This window comes from Echiichthys vipera, assembly GCF_963691815.1.
Source record: "Echiichthys vipera genome assembly, chromosome: 5".
Taxonomy (NCBI): domain Eukaryota; kingdom Metazoa; phylum Chordata; class Actinopteri; order Perciformes; family Trachinidae; genus Echiichthys; species Echiichthys vipera.
This window is the reverse complement of record NC_139830.1, coordinates 26,860,941-26,876,262: the sequence shown is the minus strand read 5'-3', so window position 1 is coordinate 26,876,262 and position 15,322 is coordinate 26,860,941. Positions and strand designations below refer to the sequence as shown.

The 15,322-nt window shown below is 39.8% G+C and overlaps 1 protein-coding gene across 1 annotated transcript in view; it reads right to left on the bottom strand.

The window, feature by feature from the left end:
- The window catches only part of LOC310947309 (calcium-binding protein 8-like), a gene marked incomplete at both ends in the record, with an annotated part of 72,103 nt that extends 57,226 nt beyond the window's left edge, over positions 1-14,877 (bottom strand). The window contains 2 exons of the mRNA XM_083914096.1: positions 4,298-4,419; positions 14,693-14,877. Coding sequence (XP_083770222.1) covers positions 4,298-4,419; positions 14,693-14,877 — 307 coding nt within the window. The remainder of the gene's footprint in view (positions 1-4,297; positions 4,420-14,692) is intronic.
- Positions 14,878-15,322: the final 445 nt, after the last annotated feature.

Below are 15,322 nucleotides of genomic sequence, written 5' to 3'. Positions count from 1 at the left end.
GACAGAAGGGAAGGAGTGGGAGCCACTCACTGTGCAATTAATAATCTATACTCTTACATACCTGGACACTTATCTTCTTTTTTTGTGCAATAACCTTATCCACCACTGCTCTTTTCTGTCATATACAGTCATACATATTTGATTTTATTCATTTTCTCTACATTTAACTAATCTGATTTAATTTTCTGTGCATTTTATTTTTACATGTATTGTTACATCTATCCATATATATTAAACCAAGAGTTTATTGTTTACTGTTTATTGTTTTTTTATACTCTCTGTATTTATTTAGCTAAGAGTTTATTGGTTATCCTATACTGTATTTCTTTATACCTCCCTTGTGTTTTTTGTAAGCTGCTGGAAATTCAATTTCCTTGCGGGAGTCATCCCTAAGTCTATGTCTAAGTCTAGTAAACAAGTCTTTCCGTGTCATTAAACCAGAGTAAATGGATTGAATCACTGAGTGATCTGCACCAAAGTGGAAGTAGAATTTATTTACACACTTCTAAGAATCTACACGTGAAATGTCATTGTTGTACATGGGCATTTACATGTGACATTAGTTAACAAAAGTGACGTTGATGAGAAAAAGGAGTCAACACGTTGGTGGTGGTTTACTTTAAAAATGACTTTAAGACTCTAGGTATATTTTGGAGCTATTAAAGCATGTCATTTTATTGTGAAGGACTGAAGTATGATCTCACTGTTTGCGGAAAGGAGATCGGTGTGTCCGACTCTGACTTGGTTTGTCCGACTCTGACTAGGGCTGAGAGGAGCACACGGCTAATTAATCGGTGTTGGCGTCCTTTTGACCCCTTGTGTTGACCCAAAGATAAATTAGGCCTTTAAAATGATATATGGTTACAAAGATAAGAAATTAGACTTAGTTTAACAAAATTAAATTAACTCTAAACATTACACCACCATTTATATTTGTAAGTTAAACAGAAAGTTTGATAGGATTTAGCCAGAAACTGTCCGACTGGATACACGTAACTGTTCTCTGTGAGGAAATGTCTCCACAAACATGATGATGGAGGTTTGTTACCAGTCTGCCCCATTAGAAGAGGCTCCTCCTCCACCAGGCAGTCTGTCGGTCTTCTCTGCAGCACTCCTACTTTTGACCATGTCATCTCGCTTTAACCTCCTCACCCACAGATTTTTTTCTGAATGAAATCGATAAAACCCTACACCTTTTGCTGTATATCAGGTGGCTCAACCCCAAACACAACACATTTTCCTTTTTAACTGTGTAACACTGTTTACAGTAGCCAGCTGGTCAGCTTCAGGTCAGTGGAAGCTGCTTAAGTTCTGCCGTCCGCAAGTGTCTTGACGCCTGTTGTTTACAAACATTCTGAAATGCCCTGTTCAATCGATCAAGGGTGAATGCGCATTGTAAATATACAGTTTTTCCACTAAAAGTGCTTGTTTTAGCCACTGACAAGCTCAGATTGTTATGTGTCTGACTACATAATGGAAAGATGGAGAAGTCATGTTCTGACATCTGGTTCTGAAATATCAAGCGTTGACTTGTTGCCGGAAGACAGTGGTGTGGAGTTGGAGAGAGTGTAGGGGAGAGTTTGCTGTGTTGGAGCAACCTTACTGAAAGCGTAGCTTTATGTTATCTAAAAGACTGTCAATATAAACAGTGGTTTGTGTAACATGCCGAGCTACACTTTGCAAAGCTTTTATAATGTTTCCTTTGGATGCAGACAAGCTAATTGTGTCTAGTTGTGCTACAAATGGATCCTCACACTCCAGATTGCCTTGCGGACCATCTGCTCTGCAGTTTGACAGGGGCCAGCCAAAGAGGAGAAGAAATCCTATCAAATCACATTTCCTTGAAGAAAAATGTTGCTCCAAGAGTGGAGAGCTGCAGACAGAGCAGTGCAATGCTAATGCTATTGTAGAGTGGCATTAGTACACACAAAAACATGGTAGGATAACAGCAACCTCTCCATCTTTCTACTTTTAATAACAATCTGAGCCTGTCAGTGGTAAAAACAAGCACTTTTAGTGGACGTACGTTAATGCCCGTTTTTACCCCATGTGATTACATTGCAGCACAGTTCATTTAGAGTGCTCTTGCTCAGTGCCGGACCAATTACAAAAATGCTGTTCCCATTAGTCACTTTGAAACAAAAGTTCCCCTTTAACTTTAAGATGATTCAATTTTTTTCAATCTGTTACCAGTGCATTCTGCTTGCACTGCAGTGGACTAAAATTTTAATTTGATCTTAAGATCTTTTTTGTTAGATTCATGAACATTTATCCTCTATGGACAGACATCACTGGAAAGATAAATGTTCTGTGATCCAAGCAAAATGTGGGTGTGTGACATCTGTGCACTGTGGTCTGACTGATTTATGATACTGAGAAAATTGGTGCTACTTTTCATGGAGCATTCAGTGCCTTGCTGACAAGCACTCCAACAACTGCTAAGGCAAAAATGACTAATTTCTCCCACTTAGACCTCCGATAACTAGAGAGTCTAAACTAATTGACCTTCGGCAAGCTCACTTTGATACCACCGCTCATCTAACATCTAGTGTATAGTAAATACTGATACAGTAATTAGGGTTGATAGGTTACAATTTATCGATTTCACAGTGTTTAGTTGACCTTATGAGGACCCTCAAACCTCAAGCCATTTTTTACTCACCAACAGCATGAACCATTGAAACAGGAATGAGAAATTCATACGCTGCAAATATCTCCATGCATATTAAAACTCCACTCTGACAGAGGCTATTACTGTGTGCTGTGCAGCCAATTTTCCAGCCGGCAGCTTAATGTTGCCTCAATGGATTCATATTTTGGACGTATGGCGGAGTCCTGTCTGTTTGCTGCCCGTGAGGCTACCTGTGCTGACTCTGGCACACTGAAATTGATCAAGTTTGTGTTCTACAGGCTCAGGTGATTACTCAGAGACAGATTCGAAAACAGAGGGTTCATAAATACAGCCTCAGCTACAGCACAGATGGAAAGTGAGAGACAGAAGCCAGCAGTCCATCAGTGCTCTTGGTGAGATAAACTACATGGAAAATAATGAATTATTGTGCTTTGTTGACTCAAATGAAGAGGATGCTGCTGGTTTAAGAGCACTATGTTGTCTTTCAAAGCATTACTGACTATAAAACTGACTGGGGCAACTTGGATCAGCATCTGTCCTTTAAGACAAGTTTATCTACTCCTAGCCCTCTGGTGTAACACATCATCCGTGGATCTATTAAGAAACTGGAAATGTTTACTGAAAAAACAAAGCTCCATATGGATTTGAGATTCCACAGTGTGTACAGACTTTTTGCCAAAAATAGCCATTATTTATGACTTGAGATTTATCATCATCTACAGTCCGCAGACATTATGTTTAAGCTGAAGTTGGTAATTGTACCTTTGAAGTAAAGTAAATATACTTGTTTAATATTTTCTGAAACTGTCTGCTCCAAGAGTCCTCTCTGTGTGCTCCTACTGGCATCTGTAAGTTTCCATCACGCCTGACCTACAACAACCATTTAAAGCCGAGGAGTCATGATGCAGCGTCGGCGATTGCTCTGAACTCCATCCAACTTTGAACTTAGGCAGTGCTGATCAAATAGGAATCAAGAATCTGTTACTGTATTGCTTATTTCTTGCATAAAGAGTTTTCAGAGACATATTTTGTAAAATGAGAAACTTTGTCCGGCGGGTCAGCTCGTGAGCGGGGTTTGGTTTTGGCTCGACCTGGTCACAAACTTTATCATTTTACAGCCTACTCATAGTGCCGTCAAAATATAGTGACAGTTTAAGCAAATATGACAAACCATTCTATTTTTCAAAGACAGTTACCTAATTTAGCTTTAAATATACAGATTATGAGACGTTTACTAAAGCGCACACCTGCAGTGTACTGGGCTCCCTTTACGCCCTGGAAAAAAATTGATACCTCCATTGTCAATATGAGAGTCACACTCTGCTTATATCCTTTACCATATCGAAAGGCCCCATATTATACTATATAATGCTAATATGTTACATTGACTCTTACATTATATTCTGTTACACTGTGTCATTTAGAGTGACTTTTTATTAAAATGCTGCTAAATGAATGAATCATCTTCAAACAAATTTGTCAAGTCTGTTTTTAAAGTGACTTACAACATACAGTAGATGTTAAAGTGCCATCTGCTTAAATCCTTTTGAAGTATAACGTTGCCAAAATGGGGTTGAAAGGCAGGCAGCAGCAGCCAAATCCAAAGCCAACGGACATTAAGAATAACGCAGGACAGCAGCCAGACAGTTTATTGAGAAGACTTACCGTGAAGCTCCTCCACGGAGATGCTGGCCAGCACATCGCTGTCACTGTCTGACAGCGAGCGGCTCAGGTAGTTCCCCTTGTAGAGCAGGCCGGCTGTCACATGGTGGAACGGCATCTTCTCCCTGAGAGACAGAAGGAAACATTTAGACAGCAGTGAAGGAGAGGAAAGAGCTGAAGAGATTTCTCTCTTGGGTTTTTTGAAAGATTTATTCTGGACACAAACACCAATTAAAAGCTCGACACATTACATGTTTCTAAACAAGGTTTATCAGCAGGGGGAACCTCAAATGTGCATTTTTTTCATGTTCACTGTATGCAACATCACATCTTGTTATCAGGCATTCAAATTAGCCATTTATCAAGGATACAATTACACTATGAGAATTAACCTGCAAGGTGCATAAATCCTCTTTTCGACCAAATTTATAAGATAAGGTCATGTGTTGGATTTAGTGGCTTCTAGCAGTGACTATTCTAAGCCAATGAAAACACAAGGACTCCTAGTTTCAGTTGAACATTATTAAAAACATAGTTATGAATATTATATTCCGTTTCTGCCATTAGATTCCCCAGAATCCTACACACATTAAGAAAAAAATACAATGAAATGTGAACCCATAATCAGCAACAGGGAGCTGGCTTAGACAAAGTCAAATCCAATGGGCACAGTATAAATGAGATCCATAAATGAAGCAGAACTCATTTGCTAAATGGGAAGTCACACAGTGAGAGAGACTCATATAACTACGGGTAAATGTGGTGAATGTATGTGTGTGTGCGTGTGCGTGTGCGTGTGCGTGTGCGTGTGTGTGTGTACTGCATGTGCAAATGTGACCTGGACAATTCATTATTCAATAAATCGAAGCCCAAGGGCACAGGAGGAAAACAAGAGCACATAGAGCAGAGAGATTTTGGGCGACCACTTCCTTCTGTCTAATTGGATTTAGTCCCGATGAGCACTTTGAGGAGATGCTTCTGAGACTGAATGGGAGTTCTGAGACAACTGCTTTGAGGCTTCTCAATGCGTTGAACTTGAACTTGGCATGATATTTCTATCGTCAAGTAAGCCTGACAATTACAAGAGCTTTGATAACAAACATCTAAAGGTGATCACACGCTCTTTGAACAACAAGAGGACAGGTTAGATATGCAGCAGTTCTGCTCTTTGGGATTTCGGCAGCATCCCCAGTAGTAAACTAGTTTTATGTCCTCAGAATTACACCTGCAGGCTACTCCCAGGTTGCCAACCAAATTAACAAATATGTGTTTGTGTGTGTCTGGAGTTGAAAGACTCCAATTCTTCAGCTTAAAATGTTGCTATTTCCTCCTACCCTATCTCAACAATTATATATAGTACACATTTGCCAAGTGCAATCTGCACAACTTCTGTCATAGGGCATACTTGCATAATTGCAAACAATTTTGCACTTCAATTTATGCTTTATCAGTAAGAGGCCATTTTTGTTAGCTGAAAAAATCCCTTTGACTTGGGGTTATAAAAAAACCTTTAGCTTACTCTTAAATTCACTCTGCTGGAAGGAAGTATGTAAGAACAGCACTAAACAGATTCAAGAAATGTAGAGGCTGTAGGCAACAGGACAAGATTTGGTTACCAGGAGCTATCTGGTTTCTGTTTGCAGTCTGGGTAGTAATGACCAAATACGTTTGAGCAGGATTCCGTTGCATGCAATCACGGCGTCTGACCACGATTTAGCTTTTCATTTGTATTTATCTGCACTAAAATGGAGATATCTGTTTATACATACGTCGTTTCTCAACTCCAACTCCATTCTCCTGTGAGCAAAAAAAGAAGAGTACAGGGCTACACATGGCTGTAATCCACCCACAAATAGAAAAGAAAAAGTCTAGTTTGCTAACCCGAGTCGCCTTGGTCATCTAACTGCATCCACGAGAGAGAAATGCAGGCGTGTCTTGAGGAATTTATTTAATTGGGCAAGTTTTAGTTTTATTTTTTTCATGTCAGCTTGTCCACGTCTCATGCAGTCTAGAGACAAAGACACATTACGGGAAGATGCGAGAGAGGAAACAGCCAGTCAGCCATGTGAGTTACTACGACAGGGCTAACTTAGCAAAGGTGTTTCCATGTCCCATTTAGCACACCAACCCTATTTTGAAAAGGAGGCAAAAACCACCTCAAGCTAGCGTAAAAACTTTTATGTGAATCTGAGGAAGTTTTACCGCATGTTGCAATTCCATTCCCAGATATTTGCTGGCTCCAGCAAAAAGCCCAAAATACTAGCTGTCACCCCCAGAGGCTAAATTGTCGTTAGACAGATAGCCAGTGGGTTCCGAGATTGGTAACAGAGATCGAACAAACACGTTTTAAAAGGACACGTAGCTACACGCAAAGTTGCACAGTACTTATATTTATTCATAACCACATACATGAAGCCATCTTATAAACTTTAAGAACCTCATAACCTTTTATAATGGACTTCATCATTTTCAAATTATCTTTTAATAAGTCTCAACTTATAAACATTGGTAAGTCATTAAGGGTTGAAGGTTTCACACCACCTACAGAAATAACCCATCCAGATATATTATGGAGCGACATAAAAGGTTGGATGAGACACACCAGCAAACAACATAGCAACCAAACTGTTAAAAAAGACTTATCATTGATACATAAAGCAGCATAAATAATTCATTAGAACCACAAATAAAGCCATTAGTAACAACATATAAATGTATGCATTATAAGGAAGTAGTACCCAGTGTACTTTGCAAAAATGGTAATGTGAATAAGCAGAGATGAAGAGGCAAGACAGAATTACATTTCAAATAGCTTCTGAAATAAGAAAAATCATGTGCTGCACAGTGGATTCAGTTCAACAAATCATATTGTACATGCAAGAAAACATTTCAATGTGTTTAATCTGAGCCAACAAGAAGCAAAGGGAATGTTTTCTTGAACGATCTGTCCGATTATTGATAAAATATAACTTTTTTGGTTTATTTTTCAGTTTCTTTTCATCACTATGTCCAGCACCTATATGCTGATGTTTCATTAGCTGGAACTGCCAGCCATCAGTTACACCGCAAATTGAAATCCAGTCCCAGCATTTTTCTTGTTTGTCAGTTTAATAAGCATGCATATCAAGACGCCTGCAACTATGCCTAAAGCCTTTTTTTAATAACCAGCTTTCTTTGCTAGTAATATCAGGATTTTTCATTTCCTAATTTATCAATTATTCAGTCATCTCTCAGCTATCATTATGAATATTACAATCATCACTCTTGTCCGTTCTTTCAGTATGAATCGTTGTGAGCCAACTCATACATTGTCAGCTGTTTGAGTCAGGTGTTTACTGTCTTGGGTTTGCACTGCTGCAGCAAACATGAAGATATATGGATCAGAATGATTTACCATGCAGGGACATAATTTACATACAACTCATTAAAGTAAATTCTTCAGGATGCATTCAGTGTGGGATAACTCAAGCGTGGAGTGAAGCAAAATGGGTGACCAAATTTAAGGCAGTAATGTAGTGCAGCTTAAACTTCTGCACCATATATATATATATATACAGTATATATATATATATATATATATATTATTATTATATATATAGGGTATAAAAACAGTCATTTCAACCAGCTGACAGTCTTTAAGTAACTTGACCAGCGGTCTTTGCTAAGACTCGATTGGCTGTTGCAACAGGTGACGTGTCTTACGTTCTAAGATCAGCTGCTGGCAATTTGACAAGTTGAGTCGCAGGTGTCAACATCGGCCGGTTTGAGTCCAGATGAGACAGGTCAGTTCACCACTGCAAGTTTCACCTGTAACGTTCTAAAATGGTTTGGTCTTAACTAGGCTTAACAGATTTGTGGAAAAGCCACCCACAACCGTTTATCTCATGTGGGGCGGGTTTAAGACCATGTGTCATGATTGAAAGTAGTTACCGAACAAAAATGCAGTTCTCCGTCGAGCAAAACTTAAACAGGCTCATGCAACTTCAATCAAGCTGTTATTTTCTTTAAATCAAACCAAGCACCGCCACCAACCTGCCTGTACCCCTGAGCACCTCATCTTTTCATTGCTGCAGACGAATACGCATATGAAAATAATTTAGTAACTGGTCTCTTCTAAATGGACCTTCAGTTCCTACTCTGTCTACTACAAAAGTATGTTCCCATAAGACCAAACTTCATTCTCAATTACCTCTTGGGGGAAACATTTTTCCTACTAAAATACAGTCGCTGTTTTAAACACCTTGGTAGCATTGTGGATTGCTACAAACCTACTTTGTCAGGTTCAGGAAAATATTGTGGTTTGGGTTAAACTAAGTATGTTTGTCACATAACAAAATATACAAGTATGCAGAAGTGTGAACTTCTGTGGACCTTGATAAGAAATGTTCCTGTAACATGTGAAAAACCATGTGTCTTACAAACCTAAATTGAGAATGCAATTTAGTTACGTGGGAATATAAAATTAGGAGACAGGTTCTGTGGTGACATTGTTTTCTCAACCGATGTTTTCAAGGTCAAGAACAAAACTACATCATTTAAGTTATGCATCAAGAATTCAAAATAACATTTACTGGTTAGCTTCTCAAATGTTCTGCTTTTCTCTCTTTGAGCTCATTGTCATTTGATTATCTTTGGGCTATGAACTGACTGGACAAAAACAAGCAATTTAAATATAAAATCGACAGATTAAATGAAGCACAGTACAAGTTCAGGCAGGGACACTAAAACTGTATTGGCTGGATGGCAACAGTGGTTTCATATCAGCTTCACAATCATTGGCTCATCCACTGCAAAGTAACATCTCGTTCTATCTATGCAGGTATAAAGCATTGACATTATAACCTGATCATATCATTTGCTGCTTCAATCCCCACCCCACCCCATGTGCTATCTGTTGCAATAACTAAGATTGATGTATGTTCATGTATGTTTATTAAGGGGATTATTACTCCCAGCACAGTCTTAATTGCTGCTCTAATTGTCTGAGAGCTCCCTCAAAGACCTCTGCCAAATTGAAATGTGAAACGATTTACTGCTTGGAGCTTTGACAGCCACGCATGGTTTTGCAAGAATGAGCCAACTTCTTAGTATTCCTGACACAAAAACACCTTCTGTATCACTTAACAACACCAATTACATGGACTGACATATTTGTTCTTCTCAAAAAACTCTAAAAGAGTAAGTGCACCAAGGAGTAGGAAATCCGACATCACTTAAAAACAAACAAAGATGTAGACATGTTCATGAGTATAAAGAGGGTATGGCACATTAAGAGGTAATAAGCTTTTGCTGCAGTGTTTTGCCACAATAGCTCACAAGAATATAGCCTTTATCAATGCAGTACATGAGCTTTGAGATCATGTTCTGAAACTGTAAAACACCTGATCTGCAACCCCGTTGGGAAGCCAGTGTTGAACAGAGCTGTTCACAGCCTTCAGCATCATTACACTTGATTAAATTGATCAAGGTCTCAGCTGAACAAGCTCATTTTCCCTTCAGGAGCAGAGCAACATACAGTAACCACTTAAATTACGAGGTAATCACCACAGCATCAACCAAGACCACATCTAGTTTTTCCTCATACCATCCCTATTCTCTGCACACTGTGGTATATCAGTTCAATAGAAAAAGAGGCAAGGATTCTGGGATTTAATAGTCAGATTGACTGGCTGATAAAAATGAGCCATATAAATGACTTAGAGATAAAATCAGTGAACGGTTGCCTTCCTCTATTATCCCTTTTACTGCGCAAGCTGTTTTGACAAATTCTGCATCTCCAACTCTTTGCGGATACACACAGATGCAACAAATTGTTGGTTAGTTATTTGATTAGTTAATTAATTATTTATTCTATAAAATTTCAGAAAATGCAAATTGACGTCTTCAAAGTGCTTGTTTTGTCTGTCCAAAAGTCCAAAGGCACATGCACATGACACTTAACTCAGAAATAAAGCTGTCCTGGTTTTATGGGATGGTAACACATCTTATATCACGTTGAGGCCATTAGCTGATGCTGCCAAAGGAACTTTTAGAGAATAAGTCTGACCCAGTGTCCAGCTCAAGGACACATTGCATTGACAGGATACATGGTTGTTGGTGGCTGCACTAGCTGTGATTGGACCTGTGACATTTGATCACAGAAACAACCTGACACTGCTGTTGCTATCAGCCGATTGGATGGGTGTTGTCCATTGATAGAAAATACCATAGATATGGGATGTTATGGCGGTAATTCTTATGCAGTGTTCATTTTGTAACATTTTTGACTAACATAAGCATTTTATCCAAACCCTCACCTTTTCCAAAACCTAACCACGTTGTTTTGTTGTTTGAATACACTACAGGACTCACAGAACATAAAAGGGACACCAAGGGGCCCTGACCAAGCTAATGGGGACTGTTGCCATGTGAATAGGCAGAATATCTTTCCACACTATGACCAACCCATCCCTAGAGCTGGGATACTAGAGTTAATGCTTAAATTTGACAGCTGAGAAAAAGGTGGCTGCAGATAGAGTTCAGAATCATGTAGTTCGATTTCAGCAATGCCCACAGTACCACTGGCAGTTGATTACATACTTTTAAATTTTCCTGCATTTTCCCTCAAAATAACAAACATGCTAGATCCATCCACGTAAACATGACAAGTGTGTATAAAATAATGCCACGAGTAATGGAGGAAAAGGTTCTGTAAACTATGAATCAAACTTTGACACTCCAGCATTTTTAAGATTTTTACATAGAGAGCTTCAAAAGATCTAATGGCCTGAAAAGTCTTAAATACTTGTCAACATTTTTGGACGCTCCTTTAAAAATGCTGTACGACAGCACTCATGAGCTCAATAAAATAAGTAATTATTTTATTAAATGGATTACAGTGAATAAATAAAAACAAAAACACATAGAGGAAGGCTGTAGACATTGCTGGATTTAAAAATAATGCCTCAATTCTTATTGTGTATGAATACAATCAGGAGGAACAACACATCAACTGTGTTTACTGTGCTGTGAATGTGCAGTACACATTTATTTTTAGTTTTTTCCAGAATGTTTTAAAGACACTTGTTAGAAATTGGGAAACTTGAGAAAATAAAAAGTATTCATACCAAAGGCTATGAATGGTTGCTTTCTTTTATAGTCTACTTCAGTCACTCACAATAAAACTATTCCAAGGTATATCCTGACAGTAGACAAACTATTATTGCATCATTATAGCCAATTTAAGTCTTTCCAGTGCTGTTGAAGTTGGGTCATGGCAGAACAGAACCCAATTACAGCATACACATAAATAAAACCACCTCCACAAGCACTACTTGAACTGGCATTTCAAGGATAAAACAACGATGACAAGACTAATCAAAACTACTCTAACCCTGGAGGAGGAAGCTATAAACGACAATTACACTGTTGCCATTAAAATGCTGCATGTCCTCAAAGACCCAGCAAGAAGGCAGGGTGAGCTTTGTGTCCACCACAATTAACACACAACATGGAGGTGTGGTTAAGAAATCCGAATCAGGACACTGATAAACTCAAAGGCAGCATTTATAATGTTTTCTCTATTTTTGTATATGTTTTTTTTTTTTTGACAAACTGTCAAAGTAATAAATAAAGAATCCATGTCTGTTCAAACCGCTCAACACAACAATTAATTAAATTATTTAATTAAACTTACTGTGATACAAAACTGAAAAAAGCAGATAATCCTAACAATTAAGAACCTGGAACAGAAAATGTATGTGGTGCTTTCATGATAAATAACTTAACCACTGAATTGATTATCAGAATAGCTGTCGAAAAATTTTCTGTTGAGGAAATAACAGTTGTGTAATGCAAAACAGTGTCATAAAACTTTCACATCTGCACTGCTGGAAACTTACAACAAGAGAGATTCATGGCAGAGAGTAAGAAACGGCCCGGAGTGTAGCTTCATTTCATAGTACAGTGCAGCTAATGTCTGTAAAATTATCATTTCAAGTCAGGGTAGAAACACATCTTCCAATTTAACAAGGTCTTAAATTATAGGAATGACATGTATTTAACACTACGCACGAGTCATAGTGCTTACTAACTGAGTAGCATGTGTGTTACTCAAGGTCAATGTCCTTGTGTTATCCAGGTTATTAACATTAGCACGATGCAGCTACACTTTGTTCAGAGAATAAAACAGTCACGTTGACGCTGAAAACCTGTCTACCTTTTTTCCATACATACATTTGATCAGTAATCCGTGAGGGAATAGATAAAGATCGCACAAAGAAACAGAATAGATAATGACATTGGTATCATAAAATCTTATCAATGCAGTAGAAAAATGTCTCACTGAGACTGACACTTAGTATTTTCCACATGATTAGGCAAACAGGCTGTTATAATAATAATAAAACCGATTCTTAAAGAGGATTTCTTCTTGCCCTGTGATAAACTGGTATTCTGCCCAGGGTGTACCCCACCTCACGCCCAATGTCACCTGGGAACAGCTCCAGCCCCCCGCAACCCCGTTGATGATGATGGATGGATGGATGGATGGATGACGCATTTCATCTTGTGCTCGTGGAATAACGGCAGTAATCATTAGATGATTTTCATCCAAGTAGACACTGCGTGGTGACAGTGGACAGACTATTTGTACACATTGATCTTCACTCTATTAACAATTTGTAATTTCACTGTCATCCAGAGTGCCAAACCTCCCTCTCTCTCTTTTGAATAAATGACTCATCAGCCCACGGCCACACCAGAGTACCAAACCAGCCCTCAGGTCTGAGTCTAGAAGAGTGTGCAACCTGATGAAAAGACCACAGCTTTATTGAAAGTGTTCTGCATGACAAGGAAGCCAGATGGCAATTCCTCACATCAGACCCTGCAGAAATACAGCCAATAGCAATGGGACGGTACTGAGGGAGACACAAGAAGAACACTGTGTACCAGCAGCAGACACTCCAGCCACAAAAAAACGTGACACAGTGATCTTTAAGAGCACGTCTGAAAATATATGTTGAGGAAAGACACCAGTTAGTTTAAATACACCAAGTTACCAGCAGGTGGTAATTCATCTTACACTGACAAATAGACATCCCTGCTCAACTATAAAACCAAAAGAAAGGTGAGCTTTGCTTCATGGGTGAAATCCACTCTGAATCCCACAGGGAAGTGTTTTTTTTTTTTTATCACAGCACTGTCAGAAATGTGACGACAAAAGAAAAGCACTTGCTGTGACATAATAGGTTGAGGTGTGGCCAAATTAGCAGAATGTTAAAAAGTTTAACAGTTTCCACCCATATACAGAAACGCAGCAGCAAATCTTCGGTGTGATTTACCCCAGTTTTTCCTAAATTTCTACCCCTGCTCTCATTCACAACAGGGGCATTGTCCATTCCAATTGCACATTTGAGGCAAAGACTGCCTGTGTGAAAGGGGCCTGGAGAACATACAGACAGCCAACTGGTCATAAAAAAATGGGCAGTTAAAAAGGTGGAGTCTGAAATTCTAATTCGATACACTTTTTGTCTAATTCAGTAGTCAACTGCTGAATAGAAAAAGCTGGTGTTCATACACAGCCCTGGCTCTGTGAATGGGAAACAGACAAAGAGGCTCAGACACACACAACCCTGTTCCGTTGGTGCTCGTGCACAGGACAGGGGAGAGGCCATGGACGTATAAAGAGAAAGGCAGTGAGAGCGAGAGGGGCGGTAAATCTGGCACATGCTAACGCTCTGAAGGAGCACTGATGGGAGGAGCGGTGGTTTGGGTGTTGAGTTCAAATATCAACAATCTTTCTCCAGAATTGCTGACTCCACATCACTGTTGAACCGCAGCCAAATATGTTTTTTTGTAGAATCTATAAACTTTAGATCAAGTCAGAAGTGAGGTTTTCTGGTCACAGTTTAATTTTATTGACACTGGCGTTTCCAGTAGTGAGGCTTGGTGCCATTTGATGACTCTGTCCACTTCTGATGTGTGTAAACACACACACAAAGCAACTGCTAAAAATCGTAAAAGGAGAGTGCTTTCATCCAACAAGTCATGATTAAAAGAGATTAATTACCAACTGCTTTTGACCAGCCAACCATAACTGTTCCGAAGGTGTGTAAAATAACATCAAGTTCTGAAACAAAAGATCTGTCACACAGTCTGTCCCTTTGATGTAACTAACAATTTATGGTTAAATGACTTTCCAGTGCCATGGACTGTGCAGCAGAGGCACACAGGGTACTTGAAAATGCAGCCAACTGGATGCAATTCATCAAACCATCACTACAAAACTGGAAATAAATGCACTCCAAACTGGGAAAAGAGAGGGGAGCGTCCCAGAAGTGCCACCCCTCTGCACACATTACCAGCTGCTGCCTGCAGCAACAGACTCTTTCTCTCTGTGTCTCCCATGCTGATTCTTACCCATAGTCAGCAGGATACTGCAGCACAACAGGCTCCCTCACCGGACTCTCCATCACGTCCACCGTCTCGTCCCTCAGGTACGGGTTGCCCGGCAAGTCTCCGTTTACCTCTGAGTGTGTCCCAGGCGGCGTCATGCCGGTGGGCTCCACCGCCTGAGGATCGGGCTCTGTGACCTCCTCCTCCATCAGACTCTTAGATGCAGCAGTGCCTCCGGCAGCAACGGCAGACTGCCTGTCCACAAACCACAGAGCCCGGCTGCCTCCACAGTTTGGGCTTGTCCCAGAGCAGCGGCATCGGTTCCCAGAAACCCGTTGTTAATATTTGAGCAGTGAGAGCAGCAGGTACAACAGCTTCTCTCATGCTCCACTCCTTGGCTCCTCACCACCCTCCCTCCCTCTCTCTGACTCGCTCTCTCTCCCCCTTTTGCTCTCTCACTCACTCTCATTCCTCCACATGGGGAGACAGAGTGGAGGGCTCATTAGTGAGTCCCCATGACAGACTCAGTCCTGCCTGCCTACGGCTGTGCTCACAAAATAAATACACAAGGAGAGGCTTGAGAAAGATAGAGGCAAAGAAAGAGAGGAAGACAGAGACTATACGTAGATGCACTCTGAGACTGACGCCTCAGTC